The 21,161-nt window shown below is 55.0% G+C and overlaps 2 protein-coding genes across 3 annotated transcripts in view; one reads left to right on the plus strand and one right to left on the minus strand.

Annotated features, from left to right (window-relative positions):
• The window catches only part of Rsph14 (radial spoke head 14 homolog), a 74,178-nt gene that overhangs the window by 13,023 nt on the left and 39,994 nt on the right, over positions 1-21,161 (plus strand). The window lies entirely within an intron of this gene.
• The window catches only part of Gnaz (G protein subunit alpha z), a 50,307-nt gene continuing 30,888 nt past the window's right edge, over positions 1,743-21,161 (minus strand). For both annotated transcript variants that reach the window (XM_032888499.1, XM_032888500.1), the window contains exon 3: positions 1,743-3,712. In XM_032888499.1, the coding sequence (XP_032744390.1) occupies positions 3,368-3,712 (345 nt within the window). In that variant the 3' untranslated portion in view covers positions 1,743-3,367. The remainder of the gene's footprint in view (positions 3,713-21,161) is intronic.

The raw sequence follows: 21,161 nt of genomic DNA on the forward strand, positions 1-21,161 counted from the left end.
TGATCTTGAGGGATGGACATATTGAGGGCTGTGAGGACAGAAAGCAGGAGGGAAGGAAGGAAGAACTGCCACGGGTGAGCTACAACGGACAGGGAGTGAGCTCAGCATGGTACCCAGAGCGGGCGTCCAGGGAGTGAGCTCAGCATGGTACCCAGAGCGGGCATCCAGGGAGTGAGCTCAGCATGGTACCCAGAACGGGCATCCAGGGAGTGAGCTCAGCATGGTACCCAGAACTGGCGTCCAGGGAGGAGATGACGGTTGATCTCGACTGTGAACTTGACAGAATCAAGGATCTCTTCGGAGATAAGGTTCTGAGCATGCTCACTGAGGGTCGGTATGGTCTGAGCATGCTCACTGAGGGTCTGTATGGGTTAGCCTAGCCCCTGAACAAGCCTGAGAAAGCTTAGGTAAATTGGAGGACAAACCCACCTTGACTCTGGGCAGCACCAAGTCACACGCTGGGGTTCCAAAGGGGAACAAGCGAACACCGACATCCGTGTCCGCTAACGCGATGCTCTTGCCTCTGTGGCTTCCTCGGCATGATGACCTGCGACATCAGACTGTGAGCCAAAACAAAACCCTTCCTTTCTTAAACTGCCTTTGTCGGGTATTTTCATCGCAGCCACAGGACAAGGAACTAATGCAGGGGCAGGGAGGGATCATGAGAAAAGGTGCCCACGGGGATCCGGGGTCAGGTCTCCTCTGGTCCCTGCGCACACGAAGGGAGGCAGAATCTTTTCCTGTCAGCTGTGTATTTTTAGGTTAAAGATGCGCACAGTGCAGTTGCTCTTCTCCCTCACAGTTGTATTAAAAGCACAGAATAAGTCTCAATGACTTACAGCTGAACGTTTATCTCCTTAAGGAAAAGCCCCGCCCCCTCGGGCTCTTGCCATTCGGTGACATGCGAACACGTGAGAGATACTCCCACGTGGGTGGGAGGGCAGAAAGTGGACCAGAGACCCAGGTGTGGGTCTCTGCTTTTGTGTGGATGTCTGCTGCTCTGCAGGGATGTCTGGAGTTGTCCTTGGAGAGAGTGGTTTCAGGGTCATCCCGTGCTCTTTCTGGGTTCCTGCCCCGTTCTGGTGCAGTGCAAAGGGTGGGGATCCAGGCACCCTACTCCTGGGTCCCTCAGGAAGAACAGTGCGTTTTCCTGACTTGAGGGGACCCCTCATTGCTTGATTCCTGACCTCGATCTTAGACCCCTTCCTCGACTTCCTAGACTGTAAGGTGGCCACCGCGGGCCATTGGCAGAGACACGTTTTATTTTCGTAATTGTAAGGTGTCTGACTGCACCTGAAGGAGGCCCTTGTCGGACCTATCTCCTTGGCTTCTGTCAGCACACTGATATAATCACCCCAGTGTCTCTGAACACCAAAGCCAGATAGGTGGCAGTCTAGGATCTGCCGACTCACACCCCGGGAGAATTATCTGTGGAGTAAGGAGTCCTGAGGTTACAAACTGGACCAGCGCTGGGCGGGGCCTTGGGTAACAGCAGAAGGGGGCCAGCATTGCCATCTTCTGCAACCTTTTATCACCCGAGGCCACAGGGGCCGGGCAGGCCTCTTCTGTTTTGTACGTGTTTATTCTTGCTTGACGTTCAACCCCAAATGACTTTACGTGTGTATAAATGTTGGCATGGGAGGGAAGGGGAGGGGCTTCACCGTGGAAGGCGCCTCTAGCGGCCCTCTAGACGTCACCGAGCTCAGCCACACACGAGCCACACACAGCACACGGGGACAGAGTTTGGCTCCGTTCAGGGTATTTTATTTCTTAAAGTAGACAATCTTCGAGTTTTATACGGTTCCCCAGCTCTTCTCCCTCTGTTAAACATTCCAGCTCCTTGGCTGCGGGTCTGCACACTGACCTCGGACACACGGGTAGCAAACAAAGGGTCGAGAGAGATTTGGCCAGGGATCCAGTGGTTGCCATCCCCTCGGTAGCTGGGCTTTGCATTTATACACAGCCAAGGCTCTTTCAAGACCAGCGTCTGTGGGCCCTGGGGCTAGAAGGGCCGGAGTGCACAGTCCCAGCAGGGCCTCCTTCAGGCCACAAGTCTAGCTGTGCCTTCACAGGAGTCTGAGCAGCTCCCAGCCCGTGTCAGGCGTGGAGTGTGTGGGGACCGAGGAGCGCCATCTCTTGCCCGCCTCCCCCCTTCCTTCATTTTGGCAAAGCCATAGATAATTTACACTTTAAATACCAGGACATTTAGCTATTGTTCATTCGCTCCTAGGTAAAGAACCTTCTTTAAATACATCACATTTTATTTAAAGCAGAAAAGGGCACCAAGAACAAGAGAACATTGCAGAGGCTTATATACATAATATGTCCCATGAGGCTGGCGTGGGACACTTGCCCCAGGATTCTTTGGAGCCGAGGAGCAGAATCGTCCAGGTGACAACTTCTATACTCAGCAAACCAGACACAGAAGGGGACGCCCGAAATGAAACGTGTTCCGAAAACCCGCATTTAAAAAAGAATATCTGATCACATCTGAAATTGTCTGTAGTTTTTTTTTTTCCCCCTCCGTGAGACATAATATTTGGCCGAAAATAAAAATTTAAAAAAAAAAAAAAAAGAAGGGTGCTAGAGAAGAAAAACCAGGTTTCCATTTATAAAACATCAGACCAGTAGAAGAAGAACTGGAAACCCAGCTGGCCTAGTTTGAAATAAACAGTGCCACTCCTCAGCCTGTGTTAGGTTTTTTGCTGCACACTTTTTAAGCTGTTTTTGTAAAAGCCACTGGTAGTCAGAGGTCTGGTGAGAGCAGTCACTTGTTTCCTCTGGTCCTAGGTACAGGACAAATGTGGCACAGAGTGGCTGAGACGGGAAGGTACAGTCCCTGCCCCGGCCCTCCCTCCTGGTCAGTGGTGGTCCCCAGTCCAGAGCTCAGGTGGTGAGCTGGCCTTCTCCCAGGCAATGGGCACAGCTGGCCGGACCTGGCCCCAGCCCCGCCGGCCCCTCCTCGGCAGTCAAACGTGGACCCTCCCTCCCGTGCAGAGCGGGGGCCCGACTCAGAGTGGATGGGGGATGGGGGGGGCAAGATGGCCTCAGAATGAAATTGTGACAGCAGCTTCTGAAAACTTCAGGAAACCTTGACTGCCGGAGAGCGTTGCCGTCTCCAGACGTGCGTGCGCGTGTGCGTGTGCGTGTGTCTGTGTGTCTACCTACCTAGCAATCTATCCAAATATATTTATGTTTGCAGAGACGTGGGGCCAAGGAGGCGAGAGAGGCTGGGGGTGGGGGTGGGGACACACTCTTCAAGCCACTCCCCCGTTTCCTGCCCCTGGGTCGGGCCTCTCCAGCATGAGGTGTGGGGTGTGACACCCCGTGGGTTTTCACCGCAGGCAAGCAGGCTGCGCCCGGCTCCTCAGCAAAGGCCAATGTACTTGAGATTGTTCTGTATGATGACATCTGTCACTGCGTCGAAGACAAACTGGATGTTACTGGTGTCGGTGGCACAGGTAAAGTGCGAGTAGATCTCCTTGGTCTCCTTGTTTCGGTTTAGGTCCTCGAACTGACGCTGGATGTAGACCGCGGCTTCCTCGTACGTGTTCTGACCCTTGTACTCGGGGAAGCAGACGCTGAGCGGGATACGCCGAATCTTCTCCGACAGGAGGTCCTTCTTGTTCAGGAAGAGGATGAGGGAGGTGTTGATGAACCAGTTGTTGTTGCAGATGGAGTCAAAAAGACGCAGGCTCTCCGCCATTCGGCTCTGTGGTTGTGAGGAGGAATGTGATGCTGTTAGTCTCAGAGAGAGAGAAGGAGGGAGGGAGGGAGGAGGGGGAGAGGGAGAGAGAGAGGGAGGAGAGGAGGGTTGAGGAAGAAGGGAGAGAAGGAGGGAGAGAGGCAGAGAGAAGGGGAGAGAGAGAGAGGAAAGGACAGGATAGTAGCAACAGCCCACCCAGTGCTAGCCCCCGAGATAGCATCCTGCTCCTGACAGGGATCCTCCCTCATTTAGGTCAAATCAGCGTTTCCTCACCCCGGCCCCCCCCCCCCCGCATCAGTTGACAGTCTACTTCACCCTGGGTATCTAAGGGTTTCTTGCCTCTTCTGGACCCTTCTTCTGGACAATGCTACTCAATGGCCTCAATATGTGGTATGAGGGCTGAGGCAGTGCCCAGGCCAGTTGGCTTGCACCCTGGGGAATGCAGGACCCTCTACGCTCACTCTGATGTATTTCAAACAGCGCTACTCATGGCCCTGTCCACACCCACGCTTAGAAGCTCATCTTCCCTGGGCACCTCTTCCTTCAATGTGAGCTTCAACTATTCCCCCCAAGTTTCACAGGGTCCTCTGAAACCTTCGTTCTGCCACACGGCGTGGCAGAGGGGCAGCCTGTGTTTCCGAAGCCTGGAATAGCTGCCTCTCACTGCCCCGTGGCTTCAAGGGCTCACATGCAGTGGGTGTCTGGCTATGGTGGCTGAGCAAGTAGACAGGTTTGCACATAAAGACTGAGGGTGACATCCTAGGAAAGAGGTGCGACCCCTGGTCCCTTCCATTCCTTGCCTCTCTTCTTTTTTTGAGGACATGTAATGTGCGTAGTGACGTTGGGTCTTAAGGAGCACACCTGCCTCCCAAGGACAAGGACAAATCTTATTTCTGAAACAAGTAGCTATCCATACCTGCGATCACTGCTGGTGGGGGCTGCCCAGCACTTTGAGATAAAGCGAAGAAGCCAAGTTCCTGGATGTGCCCGGGACCAGTTTTATATCGTCACTAACCGAGATACTGGCCATTGAGTAAAGCCGGCACTGACAAGGTGGACACAGGCATCAGCAGTGCCACCAACAGATACGGTGACAGATGATGGCTGAGAGCAAATGCTTCTGCCTGTGCAAACCTCATGCCTTCCCGTCTCCTTCCGGAGAAACTGAGGCGTGGAGAGGTAGGAAATGTGTTCTGGGTCCTTCATGGGAGCTGTGGGCTTGTAGCACCTGTGGAAAGGAGTGGTCTGGAAGCTCCAGACTCTGTGTTCTCTGAGGCACAGGCTTTGGCCGTGTCTCTGCTGGAGGAGGAAGCAGATGCTGGGGGTGGGGGGAGGGCGGGCAGAGGTACCTGTTATTATCACGAGACCTAGCTACCCGGAAGACTATGTTTTGCACATCCAGTGTTTAGAGTTGATACAATCAATAAAGAACGGCAAAGCCTCTGGAAAGTGAGGCCTTGGCTGGCACGGTGTAAATTGGCCTTTCCGCTGAGAAACAGGAAGGAGGGTCCCGAGCTCTGCAGTCCACGAGGGGAACTGGGGCCCCCCTCCCCTTTGCAATGGAGCCAGACCCGGGTGTGATGTTCCCAAAGTGAGATCGGTGGGTGGGGGTCTAGGGATGTCACGTTCCCCGGGGGAGGGGTGATCAGCTCCAACGGATTCCTGGAAACTGCGGTGTAAAGACGACCGTGGGAACGGAGCTGTCACTTCTCGTAGAAATGATGTCATAATTGGGGCTTTTGCTTCTGACTCCAGATTCTGTATCAGATATGCCCATTAGCATATATTCCTCAATTCATTGAGCAGGCTTGCGGGGGCATGTCCTGAGCGCATGGGCCATGTCTCTCACGCTAGATGGAGGTCTCAAGAGCTGTGAACCTTGGCAGGGACCCTGGAATCTGTCTAGGGGGAGACGGTGGGGGGGGCCCTCCCCTGGCCCGTAAAGGGGATAAGGAAGCACAGGGTAGGGGTGCTGGTTCCCTTAGCTCCAAGAGGTCCCTTGTGAAGATGGCAGAGGGGGTTCTTGGGCCCAGACCAGCCCAGCTTAGAGGAAGGGCATGGCTTTCTAAAGGTGCTGTAACAGCGCGGTTGCCGGCCGAGAGTCAGTCCTTAGGACAGTGCTGATGGGAGGAGTTCAGCTGCAGAGACCTTTAAGGGTAGTAGCAGGTAAGGCCTAAGGACTACCTACTGGTGGTAACTGTCTCGTCCCAGAGACTGCTTCACCCCCCTCCCATTTGTCTTAAGCTGTCTGTGTGCACTATGGACTCCTTTCCACGCCAGCTGCCTGGACCGCTTCCCCCGCTGGTGCCTCTCACACTTTGGGGACCCTGCATGACTAAGCCTTTGCATCGCTGACTCAGGCGATCATGGAACCCAGGCATCTAGCTCACAGGGTGGCAGACAGCACAAGTGGTGGGAGCAGGTAGCTGGGAAGCCTGGGACCTTCCTTTATCCCAGGCTATGCCATAGTTTCAAGCTCAGGTTTCCCGAGGACCGCAGAATCACACTGGTCATCACTTAGCAGTCTCCTGGGAGGTGACGTGCCTCAAATAACATTTGTCCCCATGGTCCCATCCCCTGGGACCCGTCCAGTAGGATTCAGAAAAGCCTGCTGTGGCACTGGCTGTGCATTTGGCTTGTAGGCTCATGGGGACTTGGGGCTTTGGAGTGAAGGCAGTCCCAGAGCTAGTCACTTCCTTCTGTCCTCCAGAGGGATTCCTGACGCTGGGCGTGTTATCCCCCCTGTGAGCATTGAAGTCCAGTAAAGTGGATACGCACACCTGCCCTGGGAGCCAATCAAGAGGGTTGGTTAGAAGGCACAGCATGGCCAGAGTAGCTCCCTCACGTGGCCTCTCAATGCGAGGACCCAGCAGGAGAGGCGGGTACTATGTCCTGCCTGAATCTGTCTGGAGACAGTCTGTGGCTCTGTGGCTGAGGCGGGACAAAGCACCACAGGCAATCACAATCAGGACCTTGCCCCAGTGAGGCTGACCAAAGGATCTGGTGGCCCCAAAAGAGCAATCTCAGAGGCGATGGTGGGAGCCCTGCCTTGTCCCTGACTTGGCCCACACCGAGCCTCCTGTGCACAGTGGCTCTCGGCCACCTCGAACTGTCACCATTGGAGGAGCCATGCACGCTATGCAACGGTGAGAACGGGAGGGCTGAAGTTGGCCTTCTGCCTGGCCTCCGAGCCTTGCCTCTACAGCACGCCTTGTCCATTCGTGTTCTGTTTCTCCCGTCTGGCATTACCTCAGGCCCCTTCTTCCGAGAGGCTGCAGCCTACCTCATGGCTCTGCCCCTGGTCGGCCTGTGGGGTGTCTCCCCTACCCCGTTCTCTATTTACACAGGCTTGGTTTTTGGGGTCAGCGCTGCTCCTGGAGGTGGTATAGCAGATGGTTTTACTGCACCCCTCGTCTGGTAGCAGCTACTTTACTAGCCTAACTAGCATGTCCTCTTCTGATCCTGGCATCTGAGGAGCTGTAAGCAAGTGAGCAGTAGCCCACTTGCCTGGGTAGAAGTGGGGGACGGGGAAGCTTCCCTTCCACACATGAACCAAGCCCTAGGGTAGCATCGACTTGTCAGAGCCTGGTAAAGAACCATAACATTCTCTTCTGGCAGGACATCCCCCCTTTACTTTTACCTCTCCAGTTGCCGATGGTACCACCATGGTGGAAATGCTGCGGTCAGCAGTTGCCATGAGGCCAGCCAGGGACTAACCTCTAGGCTCACCGAAGGGCCCTCTCACTGCGAGAATAATATCTTCTAGGAACCCGGGGTTCATCCGAACATTCATTTATAAAAATAACACAGAGCAGATGATTCCCACAGAAGCCCGGGCAATGTGGGAAGTTTGCTGCTTGGCGGGGGAGGGGAACGGGGGGGGCAGTGATTCCTAACATGTCAGCCACAGTGAGGCTAGGTAACAGCCCCCCAGGGTGGGTTCCAGCCTTTCCTCGGACATTTCTGAAGTGTTTAGACGGCTCCGTATATATCCAATGCCGCGTAGCCGCCCCCACCCCAGGTGCTTGCCTGCGCTTGGATTTCTTACAACAGGGGGGTGGGGGGAGCTTATGGTATATTCCTAAGGAGCTTCAAACATGTTGACCTGAGAATCTGGGGGGGGGTATTCAGTGCTCCCCAAAAAGCTTCCAGGTGCCAGCACCTATGGTAGTCAAACCAGGACTGAATCCTGGAGTGATTCCCTGAGGCAGCCGGCAGTCAGGGTGAGCTTGTGTCGGGTTAGCCGTTTGGTTCCCTTTCTGCACACCTAGTGACACACAACGGCAGGTGTCCCTAGTTAAGCATTCAAGCTCTGGAACCGTTTTTAAAAATCCCCTTTCTGCGGTCTCTCTATGTCCTGACCAAGCTGCTCAGGACAGTGTCTGGACCTTTGTGATGGGTATTTGGTCTCCTGCCTCTAAGTTCTAAACGTCCCCATAATTCACTTGGATTCCACTGTCCCCACGTGGGCCAGCCCCACCACTCAGAACACCACCCTGTCTCTTGCTTGTCACTCGGGGCAAGAGGTTGCTATGCCTGTGCCTCACAGCCCTCGTCTATGTCAGCAGGTTGAGCCCAGCCGCTCCCAAAGATGAGAATTCTCTTTTTCACCATCCAAGTGTGTGTACACACATAGCCCGGTGGTCACGTGGGACCCAAGTCCTTCACCTACGTCAGAGTCCTTCACCTACCTGGTACACAGCCAGACACCTCACCACCCAGGCCCCAGTGCTGGGCTTGCAGTGACCCCCTCCTCCCTTCTGTACGGAAGAGTAGCTTTACCGTCAACGCCATGACGTTCATAGGATGAGCAGCCATGGCGTACGTCAGGTACCTGGAGTTCAGGTTTCCTCTTAGAACCGAAAAGATGCCCCAGTCCTTGGGAGGCAGGATGGCCCGTTTGAGACCAGCCTGGACTACCTAGGCCAGACTCTGTTTAATGAACAATAAAAGGCTTCAAACCCCAAACCACCTATTAAAAAAGGCCTCACCTAAAAGAACAGCAAAGCTAGTTTGACCCCCTGACCTAAGGTGCGGCTTCTCCTCTGGCGGTCCCTGAGTGAAGTAACGGAGTAGCTTGGGAATGACCCATGGCCGCTCCTCCAGGACCCACACCCATCGGTGAATCTCTGCTTTAGAAGCCACCAGTCAATCACGCCTACCCGGAGAGTGGTTGCAGTATAGGTCTTTTCTTCCTGGGGATGTTCACCCCATCAGGAGTCTCAACAACCCTTCTTGGGGACCCAGGACAAGCCAGCGTCCTTTGGCTTCTAACTACACCAGCGTGTAGATAGTCCTGATAGTCCTTTAGACACTGGTCCGGTCTATTCCCTTCCCCACCCTTCCCCCAGTTTGTGCACACGCTCCTGCAGCGGGTGCCGCTAGTTCGAGTAGCTTAGGGCCACAGTAGCCTCGGGAAGCCATGTTTAAGCATCCGCTCCTGTGGAACTCATGATGTTATTATTAAGTAGGAACGTTACCACGTTCCGAGGTCAGGTGAGGCCTCCCCTTCTGCGCCGTGGAATCTGGCTGCTGCTGGCTGTGGGGTGAGCTAAGGAGCTAGGGAATGTTGTACCCAGACCCATCTTGTCTCCCTGATCCACCCACAAGGCCCAGGGCCAACGCTTAACGTCTCGCCCAGTTGGAGGCCTCAAATCAAAGGCAGGCAAGGCCGAGGTTTCTGTCCTCTGTTGGTACCGATGTGAACCCTGGGTACAACTGATCCGGAAACCCCAGCTCTGGCAGCAGCAGTTCCTCACCATGGACTCCTTCCCCGCCCTGCCCCCTGCTCTCCAAACACTGGGCGGGTACCTTCTAGGTGGTGGGAAGGATAGGCAGGATGAAATGGCAACTATGAGGAGGGGCAAAATTCCTCTTCTGCCAATTACCAGGAACATTTACCCACGTCTAAGATAGCACGTGTAACTGTACCCCCAAAACAGAGTGACTGAGGCTGAAGTTTAGCCCCTGGACCCAGGCTTAGGTAACTGTTAGCAGCTGGGATTCCAGCCAACAGCAGGGGTGGGGTGGGGAGGCATGGGGTGGGGTGGGGGCTTAGAGGTGTAAGATCCTTGCCCAAACCTATCCCCAGGGTCAACGAGTTAGAGGCAGAAGCCGGTTCTGTGTGGTGACACGGGATCCCAGGTAGAAAGGAGACAGTGCTGACAAGAACTAGAAGAGGACCTGTGTGGGAGGAGGCTTGGACCAGCATGGCCTCCTTATGAAAGGGGAAGATGGTACAGAGGCCATTTAGCCAGACCTGGAACATGCTGCTCTAAGGTAGAGCCAAGGTCAGCAACACAGAACCCCAGGCACCGGGTCATGTCCTCATCCCACCTGGCCACGACGCTCTGACCCCGGGTGCCTGTTACAGTAACGTCTTACAGAGCCATCTGGGGACTGAGCAGAAAAAGGAAGCTGGTTCAGTGATCCCTGTCGGCGTCGGGCATTAACATTTGCTCCTGAGGGACTTTCTTTCCCTCCCTGGTACAGCCCTCAGTCAGTACTAAAAGCGACCCCTGCAGATCTGGGGACTCCACAAGTGTGTACTCACTACCATGACTCAAGTCCTCCCCTAACAAGACGCACGTGCTTCGGGAGCCTGCTGGGCCTCTCCAGACCCCTCTGCGAGGCTCCTATCCTAGCCATTCTGGCTGCAGCGTGTTCCCATCCCACATGTGTGCCCACCCAACACGTGTACTCAGTGTCTTCTCTTTCCTGGGAACCCCCACCCCACCCCTCGAGCCTGTAATCTTCAGAGGTGTCTTTCAGTCCCACGTGATTCTACCCGGCCCTACCAGGATGCTGGGCCACATCTCAGTAACTCCCCCTCGGTCCGGACTGCAGGCCTCCAGACGGTTGACGCCGAGGGCAACCTAGCCACATATCCCGTTTAGTGGTTTGGATGAGAAATGTTTCCTGCAGCCTCAGGTGTCTGGACATTTGGTCCCCGGAAGCTGGCGCGGTTTGAGGGGGGTTGTCAAACTGCATGTGATGGAGCCTCAGTGGAGGAAGTGGATCTTGAGGGGTGCCCCGCCCCACTTCCTCTTTACACCTTGCTTCCTGGGTATGGATGCAATGTGACCAGCCAGCCTCTGGCTCCGGGCGACCTTCTTTCCCTGCTTGCTTGCCACCTCTTTTCTGTCACGGCCCCATCACGAGAGACTATGTCCCTTGGGAACTAAGCCAAAATAAACCCTCTCTCCCTCGAGTTGCTTCCGGCAGAACTTTACGGCCACAGGAAAAGAAACTAAGGCACCGCCAGGGTCTGCTGTGCTCTGTGATCAGAAGCCTCTGGTCTGGAGAGGACAAGGTTAGATCTGAAGTAGCGCAGTGCTGCTGGGACCTGGGACCATTTAAAGGTTGGGTACTGAAAAGCTTCTGTTGGGCATGACTCCGCTCTCTTCCTGGAGGAAAGCACCTGTTCATGCTACCTAAGTACTCTTGTGGTTCACCTCACGGCCACTACCAGATGGCTTTGAGCCTCTGCTATGTTGCTTCTCACATTCCAGAACACAGAGCTCTCGCCTCAGTGAAATAAACTACTCGTCCCGGATCCACCAGTGATCCGGATAGGACTGTGTTTCCGAGGAGCTGGTCATAGACTGGGAACTGAGTGAGGTATCCTTCACCTCCTCTGAGCCCTATCTCCAGGTCCCATGACACTAATGACATCAGGCCTGCCAGCCAGGCCCCTGACACTTCCCGGGGTGCCAGGGTCTCCTTTCACTGACAGACTAGACTGAGTCCAGTGCGCACCACTCCCTTGCCGCTCTGGAGATCCGTGGCTGCACTTCCTATCTGGGAGCTGGCTGTCTCTGCCACTGTCTCCTACTTGAGAGCCAAGGGGGAGGTTGCTATCTATGCTGTGGTGTCCTCGAGGGGCTTAGACGCACGAGGGGTGAGGGAGGTGAGAAACCCTGAGGGGGGCGTCTGGTGAAACCTAAGCAGGCATCGTGGCACTGCTTCCTAGCAGTAGGAACAAGCCGGGGAGACAGCAGTCACCTACCTAAGGGGCCAGATGCTTGGTTCTCCCAAGACAGTGCCAGCTACTGGCTGCTGGCTTCCCCATTCTATCCTTGCCTTCTCAATGACGTGGCTACCTGTGCCTGGATGGAGTGCCGGCTAAGACAAGGCAGGTATGCCTCTGGCCCTGCCACCCACAGGGAAGCTCTCAGGTAGTCTGGCTACACCAGGCATCTTCGAGTGTGTGGTAGCCCCCTGGGTCTTTCTCAGCACTGAACCGCCGCCGGAAGGTGGCAACAGCAGCTGTCGCACAGGGCCAGCTGCCCCTCCCTCTGTTCGGTTTAGCACCCAGACTCTCAGTAGACAGATTGCTGTTTCCATGACAACCGAAGAGGACGCCTCCACCCTCCATCTCACACAGCCATAAAGACCAAAGACAGGAGGAAGCCGCACACCTCAGCCCAATATATCTACCTGGGGGCAGTAGCAGCGGGCCTTTGGGAGTTGGGGGACCTGGTTCTCCTCTGGTGATGATCTCTCGGCTTGCTCTGGCCTGACAGCCAGTAGGCATGGAAGGTTTCTCTGGTGACATGCTCCTCACAGGAGCATCCACCGGCGGGGAGGCCACTTTCCCATTCACCTCAGAAAAGTCATGATCGGAGAAGGGTCATGACGGAGACCCTTGAAGCATTTCTATTTTATGGATTCAATCTCTGCCCAGCCCACCACCGGGGGTCCCACACAGACTGGATCGCCTTCAGGGCTTGGTCAGGGATACTGGCCTCGGGGGGGGGGGGACTGGGATGGATCTGGAGACAGAGGAGATAACTGGGGACTTATTTCCAGCGCAATCCGGTTAGCGTTCTCTCCTCCTTCCTGCAAACTTCACTGCTGCTTCGACAGCCTGGAGAATTGGATTAGGGAAGCTCATGATTCCATGAGCCCTGCGGCCCTGGAGCCTGTGTGTAGGAAGGAGCCGGGCAGTGCAGGGGCAAGGGGCAGACGGAAGCTAAGGAGGCTGTCTCGGAATGCTCTCCCTCAGGGTGGTCACCTCCACAACGGTTCCCACACCTCACCTGCTCGCCAATCCTGGACCCGGCTGTTAGTTCGGTGGTGCTCAGGGCCCTGAAGCGGATGGCACCCCCTGGCCTACCGTTCCGGCTCCGAGGGCCTGCTCGCAGCCCGTGTTCCGATCTCGCCTGCCCACCACTTGGCTCCGCACGCTACCCCTATTTTCGTCCCTGGGATCTGCCACAGCTTTCTCAACCAGAGACCCCGCCTACCCTTAAATCTCGGGTCCCTCCCATTTAGTTCCATGTCCCTTTCATGTGAGCCTTTCTACTCAGCTCTCACTTTCAGGGCTCTGAGTGGTATACGGGGAGGAGGCCAGAAGACTGGCTGTCAGTCCCTGCTCGAGGGACAGACAAGGGCAAGAAGCAAACTCAACTTGAGAGAATCGGGTCCTTCAGAGGGTGAAGAAGACGCATACTTACCAGCTGTCCAGAAAGACCGCAAACAGATGTTGAGCGTGACTAGCTAGGCAGCACGTTGACTCAGGCATGTCTGGGATGGGGCAGCGGCGTGGCCAGGACACCCGGGGACTCTGGGATAGCTGCAGATTCTCTGATGGGGACCCACCTCCCTGTGTGTGCCTTGGGAGCATCGTCCAGAGGCTTCCAACTCTGGTCAACACACTTCCCGCCTCATGCCTTTCGCCATAGTGCCTTCCTGCACATTGCTCCTCCCCTGGTGGCTGGCTGGTTCACTGACTCCCACCTCTAAAGTTTCTACAGGCCCTCCCAGCGCCATAATGCTTTTTGGCACCGTTTACACCATATTTTAGTCAGCGTTCATTATCTGCCCATGAGTTCCTGACTGACTGTCTTGGGACCCACTCTCCTTGACTTGGGACAGACATCAGACAGGGCCAGACGGCCTTTGGAGTAGCAACTGTGTTTCAGGTAGTGGTGGGAATGAAGGTAGGATAGGGTAAGAGGAAGCTTGGATGCTTGGCTGCCCACCCTGTGCCCCAACCCTCGGACCTGGACTACAGATGACCGGGGTTGTATTGGGAGGACTACAAAATTTTCTATGAGGGTATCTATGTTGTGGTTTGGGACGTGACAGGTACCCAAATGAGGCTCTGACAAGGGGGGCTGGGACTTCCCTTCTGTAGCGCCTTGCTTTCCAGTGATGGGTGGTCTGCATCTTGTGCCCGATGGTCAGAGGCTTGGTCTGGTAAGAGACTAGGAAGGTGGAACTGTCTGATCCCACATCTTGGCACGGGAAGTCTTGGGTCTGCATGTGTGAATTAGCACTCTCTGGTCAATCCCCTGGGCTCTGTGTACAGATGCTCAAGGCCCAGCCGTGTGTCTGCGCTCTTCTCGCTGGGCGTCCTGTGCATCCTGCCTGTAAGGCTGCATAGCACTAGACCCACAGAGGCCATCTCAGAAGGGTTAGCAGCGAGGGTGGCTACAACTTGTAAAGTCAGGAGTTCTGGATCTCTAATGTTCACTGGCCTCCTTTTCCCAGGGTCTATTCTCAACCTGTCCCCTTTACTGTCACCTTCTCTCAGATGCTGCCCCTCCCCAACCAGGGCCCGTCAGCTGCCATCTAGGCAGGATGGGGAGGCAGACCTAGTTTGCAGAGTACCTCAGGAGCGGCCCCCCGCTGGCCAGCAGCAAATGAGCTTTCTCTGGGTTGGAGGTTGAGGCAGGGGACGTCATCTAACAAGTCCAGAAGACAACCCTGGCTGAGCCACATCCCTCTGAGTGCCCAGCGAAAAGTGCGATGTTCACAGAAACAGGATACACCAGGCCTGCCACTTCAAACAGCAAAAGCTGTTTAAACAAGATAAGAGGCGGTGCGTAAGGCTACACCTCAGGCTCCAGTGACGCGGGACAACTGTGTTGTGAGCCTGCCAGAGAAAGCAGGAACGACTTCCTGTCTCACAGAGCCGGTGAGGCTCTGGCCACCACCTCCTGTTTACCTGTCCAGTGTGGAAGGGGCCGGGGGACCCTAAGTGTTGGTGATAGAAGCTGCCTCCCGAACCTGCCTAGCCCCTGGGGAGTAGGCAGCAAAGGGCCCTCACTGGGACCTATACGTTTGGAGGCCCCTGATTTTGCAACCAGGGAAATCTGGGCTTGGAACCCAAGTTTCCTCACCTGTGGAGTGGGGGGGGGGCACCTCTTGCTGGGCTAGGGGCTCACAGGCTGCACTAGCAGTGCCTTGGTGTACGACCCTGAGCGGGCTCTGAGCCCTCTGCTCACGGACAGCTACTGTCCTTCTGCACGGAAAGTCTGGAGTCCAAGATGTTCTACGGGAATTGTCCCAGATGCCCAGGAGTTGGATGAGAGGTACGGGGGATCAGAGTTGTACTGCTGGATCAGCCTGGACCTGGGCCATCCAGATAGACAGACACAGCTGGTCACATGACACACTAGGATGACTAATTACAGCCCTACCAGCCCTCAGGCCCCAGTGTTAGCTAGAGAGAGGTACCTACGGCACCACCTGTTTTGTTTTTTGGTTTTTTTTTTTAAACTTAACTGATAGAGCTCTGTAGGGGCTTGAGTATAACCATTAGACCCTACCCTGTCCAGCCAGGGCCTCTCGGCAGTGGGCCCAACACCCGATAAGTCACCTGTCTTGCCTTTTGTTTTGTAATGAATCTCAGAAGCAATGACAGACAAGTTCTCAGGGCTTGGTGATTCTTTCTGTTTTAACAGGTGCTGGTTCAAGTCCCAGGGGAGGCAGAACCCCAGAGTAGGACATGGGCATTGGGCATCATTTATATATACCCAGAAGTTGTGACTTAGAAACATTCTAACATTCTTAGGTCTGGAAAAGAAACCCCCACAAGATGCTAGGTACATTTACTTCAAGAGGAAGAAGTTGGCGCACCACGTTCTCTTCTGCTGTCCATGCGGGCAGGCCAGAAGCACTGGGGTCGTGGGATGTGGGTGAGGGCGGGGGGTGAGGGTGGGGTGGATGTCAGGCTGTAGCTCCTGTTCCAGTTCACAGGGGTCTCCTACCCAGCAGGAAGGCACTCTCCCTCCCACAGCCCTAGGCTGCCTTTGCGTCTACCGAATTAAGAACCAGGTCTCCACTTTGCTTCCGTGTTAAATCTTGCTGGTGGGGGGATGTGAGACCCCTGCTGCCGGTCACTAACAAGGAGTTAACAGACAGCAGGAAGCACGTATTGTATATACTGGGGATTGTCAATACAGAGGTAGGCCTGTGAAGAAAACTCAAGCCCAAAGCTCCTCCTTTGTTCTCCAGGGGATACCTGGGGCTTCACGTCACCTAGACTGTCCAGCAGGTGCCTGCTTAGTAGCAGGGCCACCCTCCCCCACCCCCACAGGCGCCAATGCTCGTGAAATCCTTTGCAGCAGGACTGGGCTATTCCTTTGAGGAACCAGTGGGGAACATCTACTTACGGCCTATAGGATGGATTTCAGCAAGGCTCATCCTTCGCAAGAAAAAGAAAGAGTACTTAGGTCATTACTGCCCTCCCCTGCCGTCACCTGCAGGACTGGGGGTGGGGCAGGGGGGTGGGGGTTGCTGTAGCAAGCTTAGCTCTGTCTAAACTCTAGGTGAGAGAGCTTCTTTGGGAAAAAATGTACACGTGGGTACGTTACGTGACTTACTCTCTGGGCTTCTGGTAATACCAGAACAGGGGCCTGGAGCCCGGGACCTCTCTGCTCCTAACTCCACTGCTCTATGTGATGAGGTGAAGGCTGTCTCCTGCCCTGACCGCAGCAGCTGCCCAGCTCCGAGGGAGAGGGAGTTGGTAGGAGACCCCCAGCTTTAAAACTGTGTCTTTGGGGGAAATGTCGGCGCTCACATCAGGATGGACGTACCCAGGACAAAGCTTCCTGCCTTCCTTCCCTTGCTCTAGAAGAGGAAACGTCGTCCACATTCTTGGCCAATGATTTGGTCGGCATGCAGGCAGGGCAGCCAGGTCGTGTAGGAATTCTGATGCATGGTGGTCATCTGCAGCTGTTTACAGCAGCAGGGCCATACCCATCGTAGCCACAGACCAAGGACTCCTGGCCTGTCTGTCCTGTTTTCCCTCTGGGCCTCAGAGGTTCTTGGGTCAGCGCTAAAGACTCTGCCTTAAGGCCATGCTATGCTTATATTGCAGACGGCCACCTTCTGGAATGTTCTAAGAACCACCAAGTACGTCATGAGCAGCAGTTAAAAAAAAGACAAAAGAGAGATGAGAAGAGAAACCCCCTTCCTGTAATGTGGCAGCTCCCAAGGACCTGGTTCTTAGCATGTGCCGATGTTCATCCAACCCAGTCCGCCCGGAACCCTCGAAGCCTAAGCACTGAAAGTCACACGCTGCCTTGTTTACTGGCAAGGTCCTGAGCCCACATTCTCTACCCGGAAGACCTCTTAGCCTTCAAGTGGTATGGGTCAGGAGACACTTCGTCCTGGTGCTACCCACACACCTACACCTACCTCCCGTCCTGTCTACCCTGAGTTTACGGCCGTTGTGTGACCCGACCCTTCCAGAGCAGGCCGGCTGTGTTGTGGAACACAAGAGAAATCCCAGGGTACCACCCAGGCCGGGCCAGCCTGGGCAAAGGAATCACCATGACCCAATGACAGGGCTGACACTGAGAGTAGTCTGGGGTGGTCTGGATGTAAAAAGGGCAGAGAAAGAGCTCGGACAGGCTGGCGCAGGTGAGGCCATTGATGACCCTCTGGGCTGAGGAGGGCAGACAGCAGGGATGCCCTGGGCAGAGCAGCACAGTGCGTGGCAAGGGCAGGTCCATAGGCCAGGCTGCTCGTCAGAACATCATGGCACTGGTCCTGCTAAGTCCAGACTGGGTCACTTAAGTCTGCTGCTATGCTGCAGGCAAAGGCCATGACTCTCTGTGCTAAGACTTTAAAGGGTCCAGGGCCGTGTAAAAGCAAAGCGCTACACCACAGGCTTTTTGTCCACATCTTCTAAAGAACCTTTCTCACCTTCGGTCACACAGGCAGGTTGAGCTTATCTTCGCTAAGGCTACGATGGAGCTGGGACAGCATAAAAGTCTGTGGCTGTGTTCTTGCCTCCTGTCCTTAGGGGAGATTGAAAGAGAGGCAGGAGCTATGTCCAGAGCCTCTTGGGGACAATCACCTCTCTTCAGGTTGTCCTGCCCCCTGTGGGTGGGGATCCACCTCAAAACCACAGGTCGCCTCTTTAGCATTTCCAGAATGCCCCATTCCCCTCAACTGTGGCCTTGCTTGAGCCACCCCAAGACTTCACTTGTTTCCTCATCTCTGCCTACTCTGAGGGGACAGGCCCACACAACCACGGGGTGATCCAGGTACAGACAGGAGTGGTGGGGGGAAGAGGAGGAAGAGAAGGGGGATGGGGAGGGAGAGGGGGAGGGGCAGAGGGAGGGGGAGGTGGCAGCTACAGCTTTGGGTTCCTGAGATGGGGCCATCTGACTCACTCATATGAGTTCTCCCAGGTAGGACCCAGGTATCTCCCAGTTCCGAGCTTGTGGCTTTTCAGAGCCATCCAGCAGAAGACCACATTAATCCAGTTCTACCTGCCACTGCTGGAGGGTTGCTGGTGTCCCGTGGGGAAGGGGTGGATCTACCCATGGTCATGCTCTGCCTAAGCCAAACTTCTCTGGACGATCTCAATTTCCTAGGTCAGAATGCTGGGTCGGGGCATCCGGCCCACCCTGTAGACAGATCAGGGTAAGCCTTTTCCCAGGGGTCTCAGGATGCCCTCACCAACAGCGGGTGTCTCCTTTAGCTATCCGGGGAGCCTCACGGAGGGCAAAGAGGGGACTGTCCTGTCAATAGAGAAGCCTCTTCTGTCCAGCAGGGAGGACCTAAGTACCCTGACCATTCTTTTTTTTTTTTTTTTTTTTTTTTTCGGGGCTGGGGACCGAACCCAGGACCTTGCGCTTCCTAGGCAAGCGCTCTACCCCTGAGCCAAATCCCCAACCCCTACCCTGACCATTCTTTACCCACCCAGTTGTTGTTCAAGGCCAGTCAGGGAACTGGCAGATCTAATACCTTACCCTGGTCATCAGGAGCCCCTGCCCCAAGCCAGTGAGGCCCCTGGGGCTGTCTCTCACCACCTTCGAGTCTGTTCTTGTTAAACGGGGAAATTGTTTTTCGTTCTTGGATTATAAAAATCCCTTAAAACAATATTAATCTGTGTTGTAAACCCCTAGAGCTGCTCTGATGTATGCATAATGAGCAGGACTAATATGCTCAGGAAATTAATTACCCTCTGGCTGGGGCAGCTGAGTGGACGGGAGGCAGAAGCCACTTTGCCTTGAATCTTTCTGTACAGCTCTGAGCAGGGCACCTTTGTCAGTGTGCCGCGAGGTCACCCTGGTGTCAAGAGTATGCAGACGTAGGGACCCGATCCCTGGTTCCATGTAACAGTATAGATGGATGATACCTCTTGTCCCTTGGAGAGGGGTTAGGACTAGATGTCACCATTTCTTGACCTTTGTACAGGGTACCATCCAACTGTGCCGTGCATAGTTCCTAACAGCCTTTTAGTTTCTGCCTTTGATGGTTGCCCCAACAGTCAGCATCCTGCAGCTCATGGGCTGGATTCTTCGTGGTAAAGATCAGATTGCCATTTGACCTTTGTCCCAATCTGTTCTGGCCCTGTTGCTGATGCCTGGCTCCCTACGCTCCCCTGTAAGGTGTTTCCAAGGCAGAAGGGCCCCTCCTGACTTCTCTGGCCCAGGTCAGCTGTCTCAGAGGGTTTCCCCTGACCCTCTCGGAGGCCACTTAATGCCATCTCCATATTACTCAGGAGAGGAAGGAAAAACATGGCACCTGACTACTGTGTCCTGCTCACTGGGCTTGGGGCCTGCGCATTCGAGGCGACTACATTCCCTGAAGGACTCCACAGGACTTTGCTCTCCCAGATGGAGGGGGACACACGGTGGGCCCAGCTGGAGCTGATGGGTCCTCCGGTTAGAGAGGAAGCAGAGCCCAGTTCCACAGCTGTTTCTCTATGCAGCAGAGTTCTCTTAAGCCCGTGAGGAGAGAGCAGCCGTGAGGGCCAAGCGAGGGATCCAGTAGGACTAACGTCGGTAGAAATGGTGTGTGGTCAGTGGGTCAGGGGAAATCTCCAAGCAACTACAGGGGGAGGTACAGACAGTACACTGCGCTGCTTCAAAATCATGCAAGGGGCGTCTCCTTAGAATTCATCGTCTGCTGCGTCTGGCCCCTTGGGGTCTTCCCACTGGGGTGTCCTGTCTGTAGACTGTTGGTAAATAATAGCTTGGGGGGTGGGAGTGGGAAATTGGACTGATGTGTAACATTGGGCAACTCCCATGATGTAACTACTGGCAACCTGGCCGACTGGAGGCTATCACTGTGATGTTAGACAGCTTGAACCTTCCTGCAAGATAGATTAACTCTTGCAGGCTGGTACACACAGGGCTCGGTATGTTCTTCCACAAGGAGCGGGTATCTGGGATAGGGTCTCGACACCCCCACCCTACTCCTTAAAAATTCGTCAGGAATAGAAAAGCCAAATAGTAAGGGAGCCCCTTCCACCCAAACCAGGACTCGAGCTGCCTGTCTCCTGCTGTGGTACGGTCGACAAGGCCACAATGCTCACCTCTCTGAGCATTCTGTAAAGGCGTATGAGAGCTACCATGGCGGAAGTGACGGGATGGTAGAGTTGGCGTCCTGTCCCCAAGGAATGGTCTCCAGTGACACAGGAGGGCGTGTGATCGGCCATGGTGGAGAAAAAGCTGAATTACAGTGCCGAGTTCACAGGACGAGATGGAGTGGCGATAAAGTCCAGGCTAGGGATGCTGAGCTCCGCCAGCTCTGGTGCAGGAGGCGGCAAGGGGGTGGAGTGGGGAGCAAGTCCCCAAACCCTGGGCCCAGGCTTGCTGAGGACCAGCCAAGAGCAAGAAGCCACTGCACAAATGGGGACTAACAAAGGCCTTGGAAGCACCCAGTAGGACAAGAAGAGGGGGCCGTGAGAAGTCACTACTGACATGTGTTTGTAGCCTATGTCTCACAGGCAGCAGATGGAAGGTGTCGGCCCAGGTTATCCGAAAGGTCTGTTGGCAAGCCAGTGTGTCCTCCGTTCTCTACAGGCTGGAGAGCGTTCACTGCCTAGGTGAAGCCTGGGGTCCTGGGAGAACAGACCCCCAGCACTCACTGCCTGGGCAGACAGTATGGACAGCTGAGTCCTGCCCGCTACTGCGTGCCTGCTTTGTTCTGGCCCTCCTGGCCTTTCACATCCTGTGCCATCCAGGGGACCACCAGCCCCTGAGACTCAAGCCCCTCTGCTGTGCCACCTCATGGGTTGTGAGCCCCGGTCTGTCATCCCGGGGTCATGATTTGCGGATATCATAAAGTAACCGCGTGTGGTCCACAAGCCTCTCTGGAATGATTCTACACATTAGATGCTAGTGTTGCACTATGTCCTTAACTAGGTCAGGAGGAGGAGGAGGAGGAGGAGTGGGGATGCACCGTACTGAGGATTCCCTGG

The sequence above is a fragment of the Rattus rattus genome, chromosome 18 (genome assembly GCF_011064425.1).
Source record: "Rattus rattus isolate New Zealand chromosome 18, Rrattus_CSIRO_v1, whole genome shotgun sequence".
Lineage (NCBI taxonomy): Eukaryota > Metazoa > Chordata > Mammalia > Rodentia > Muridae > Rattus > Rattus rattus.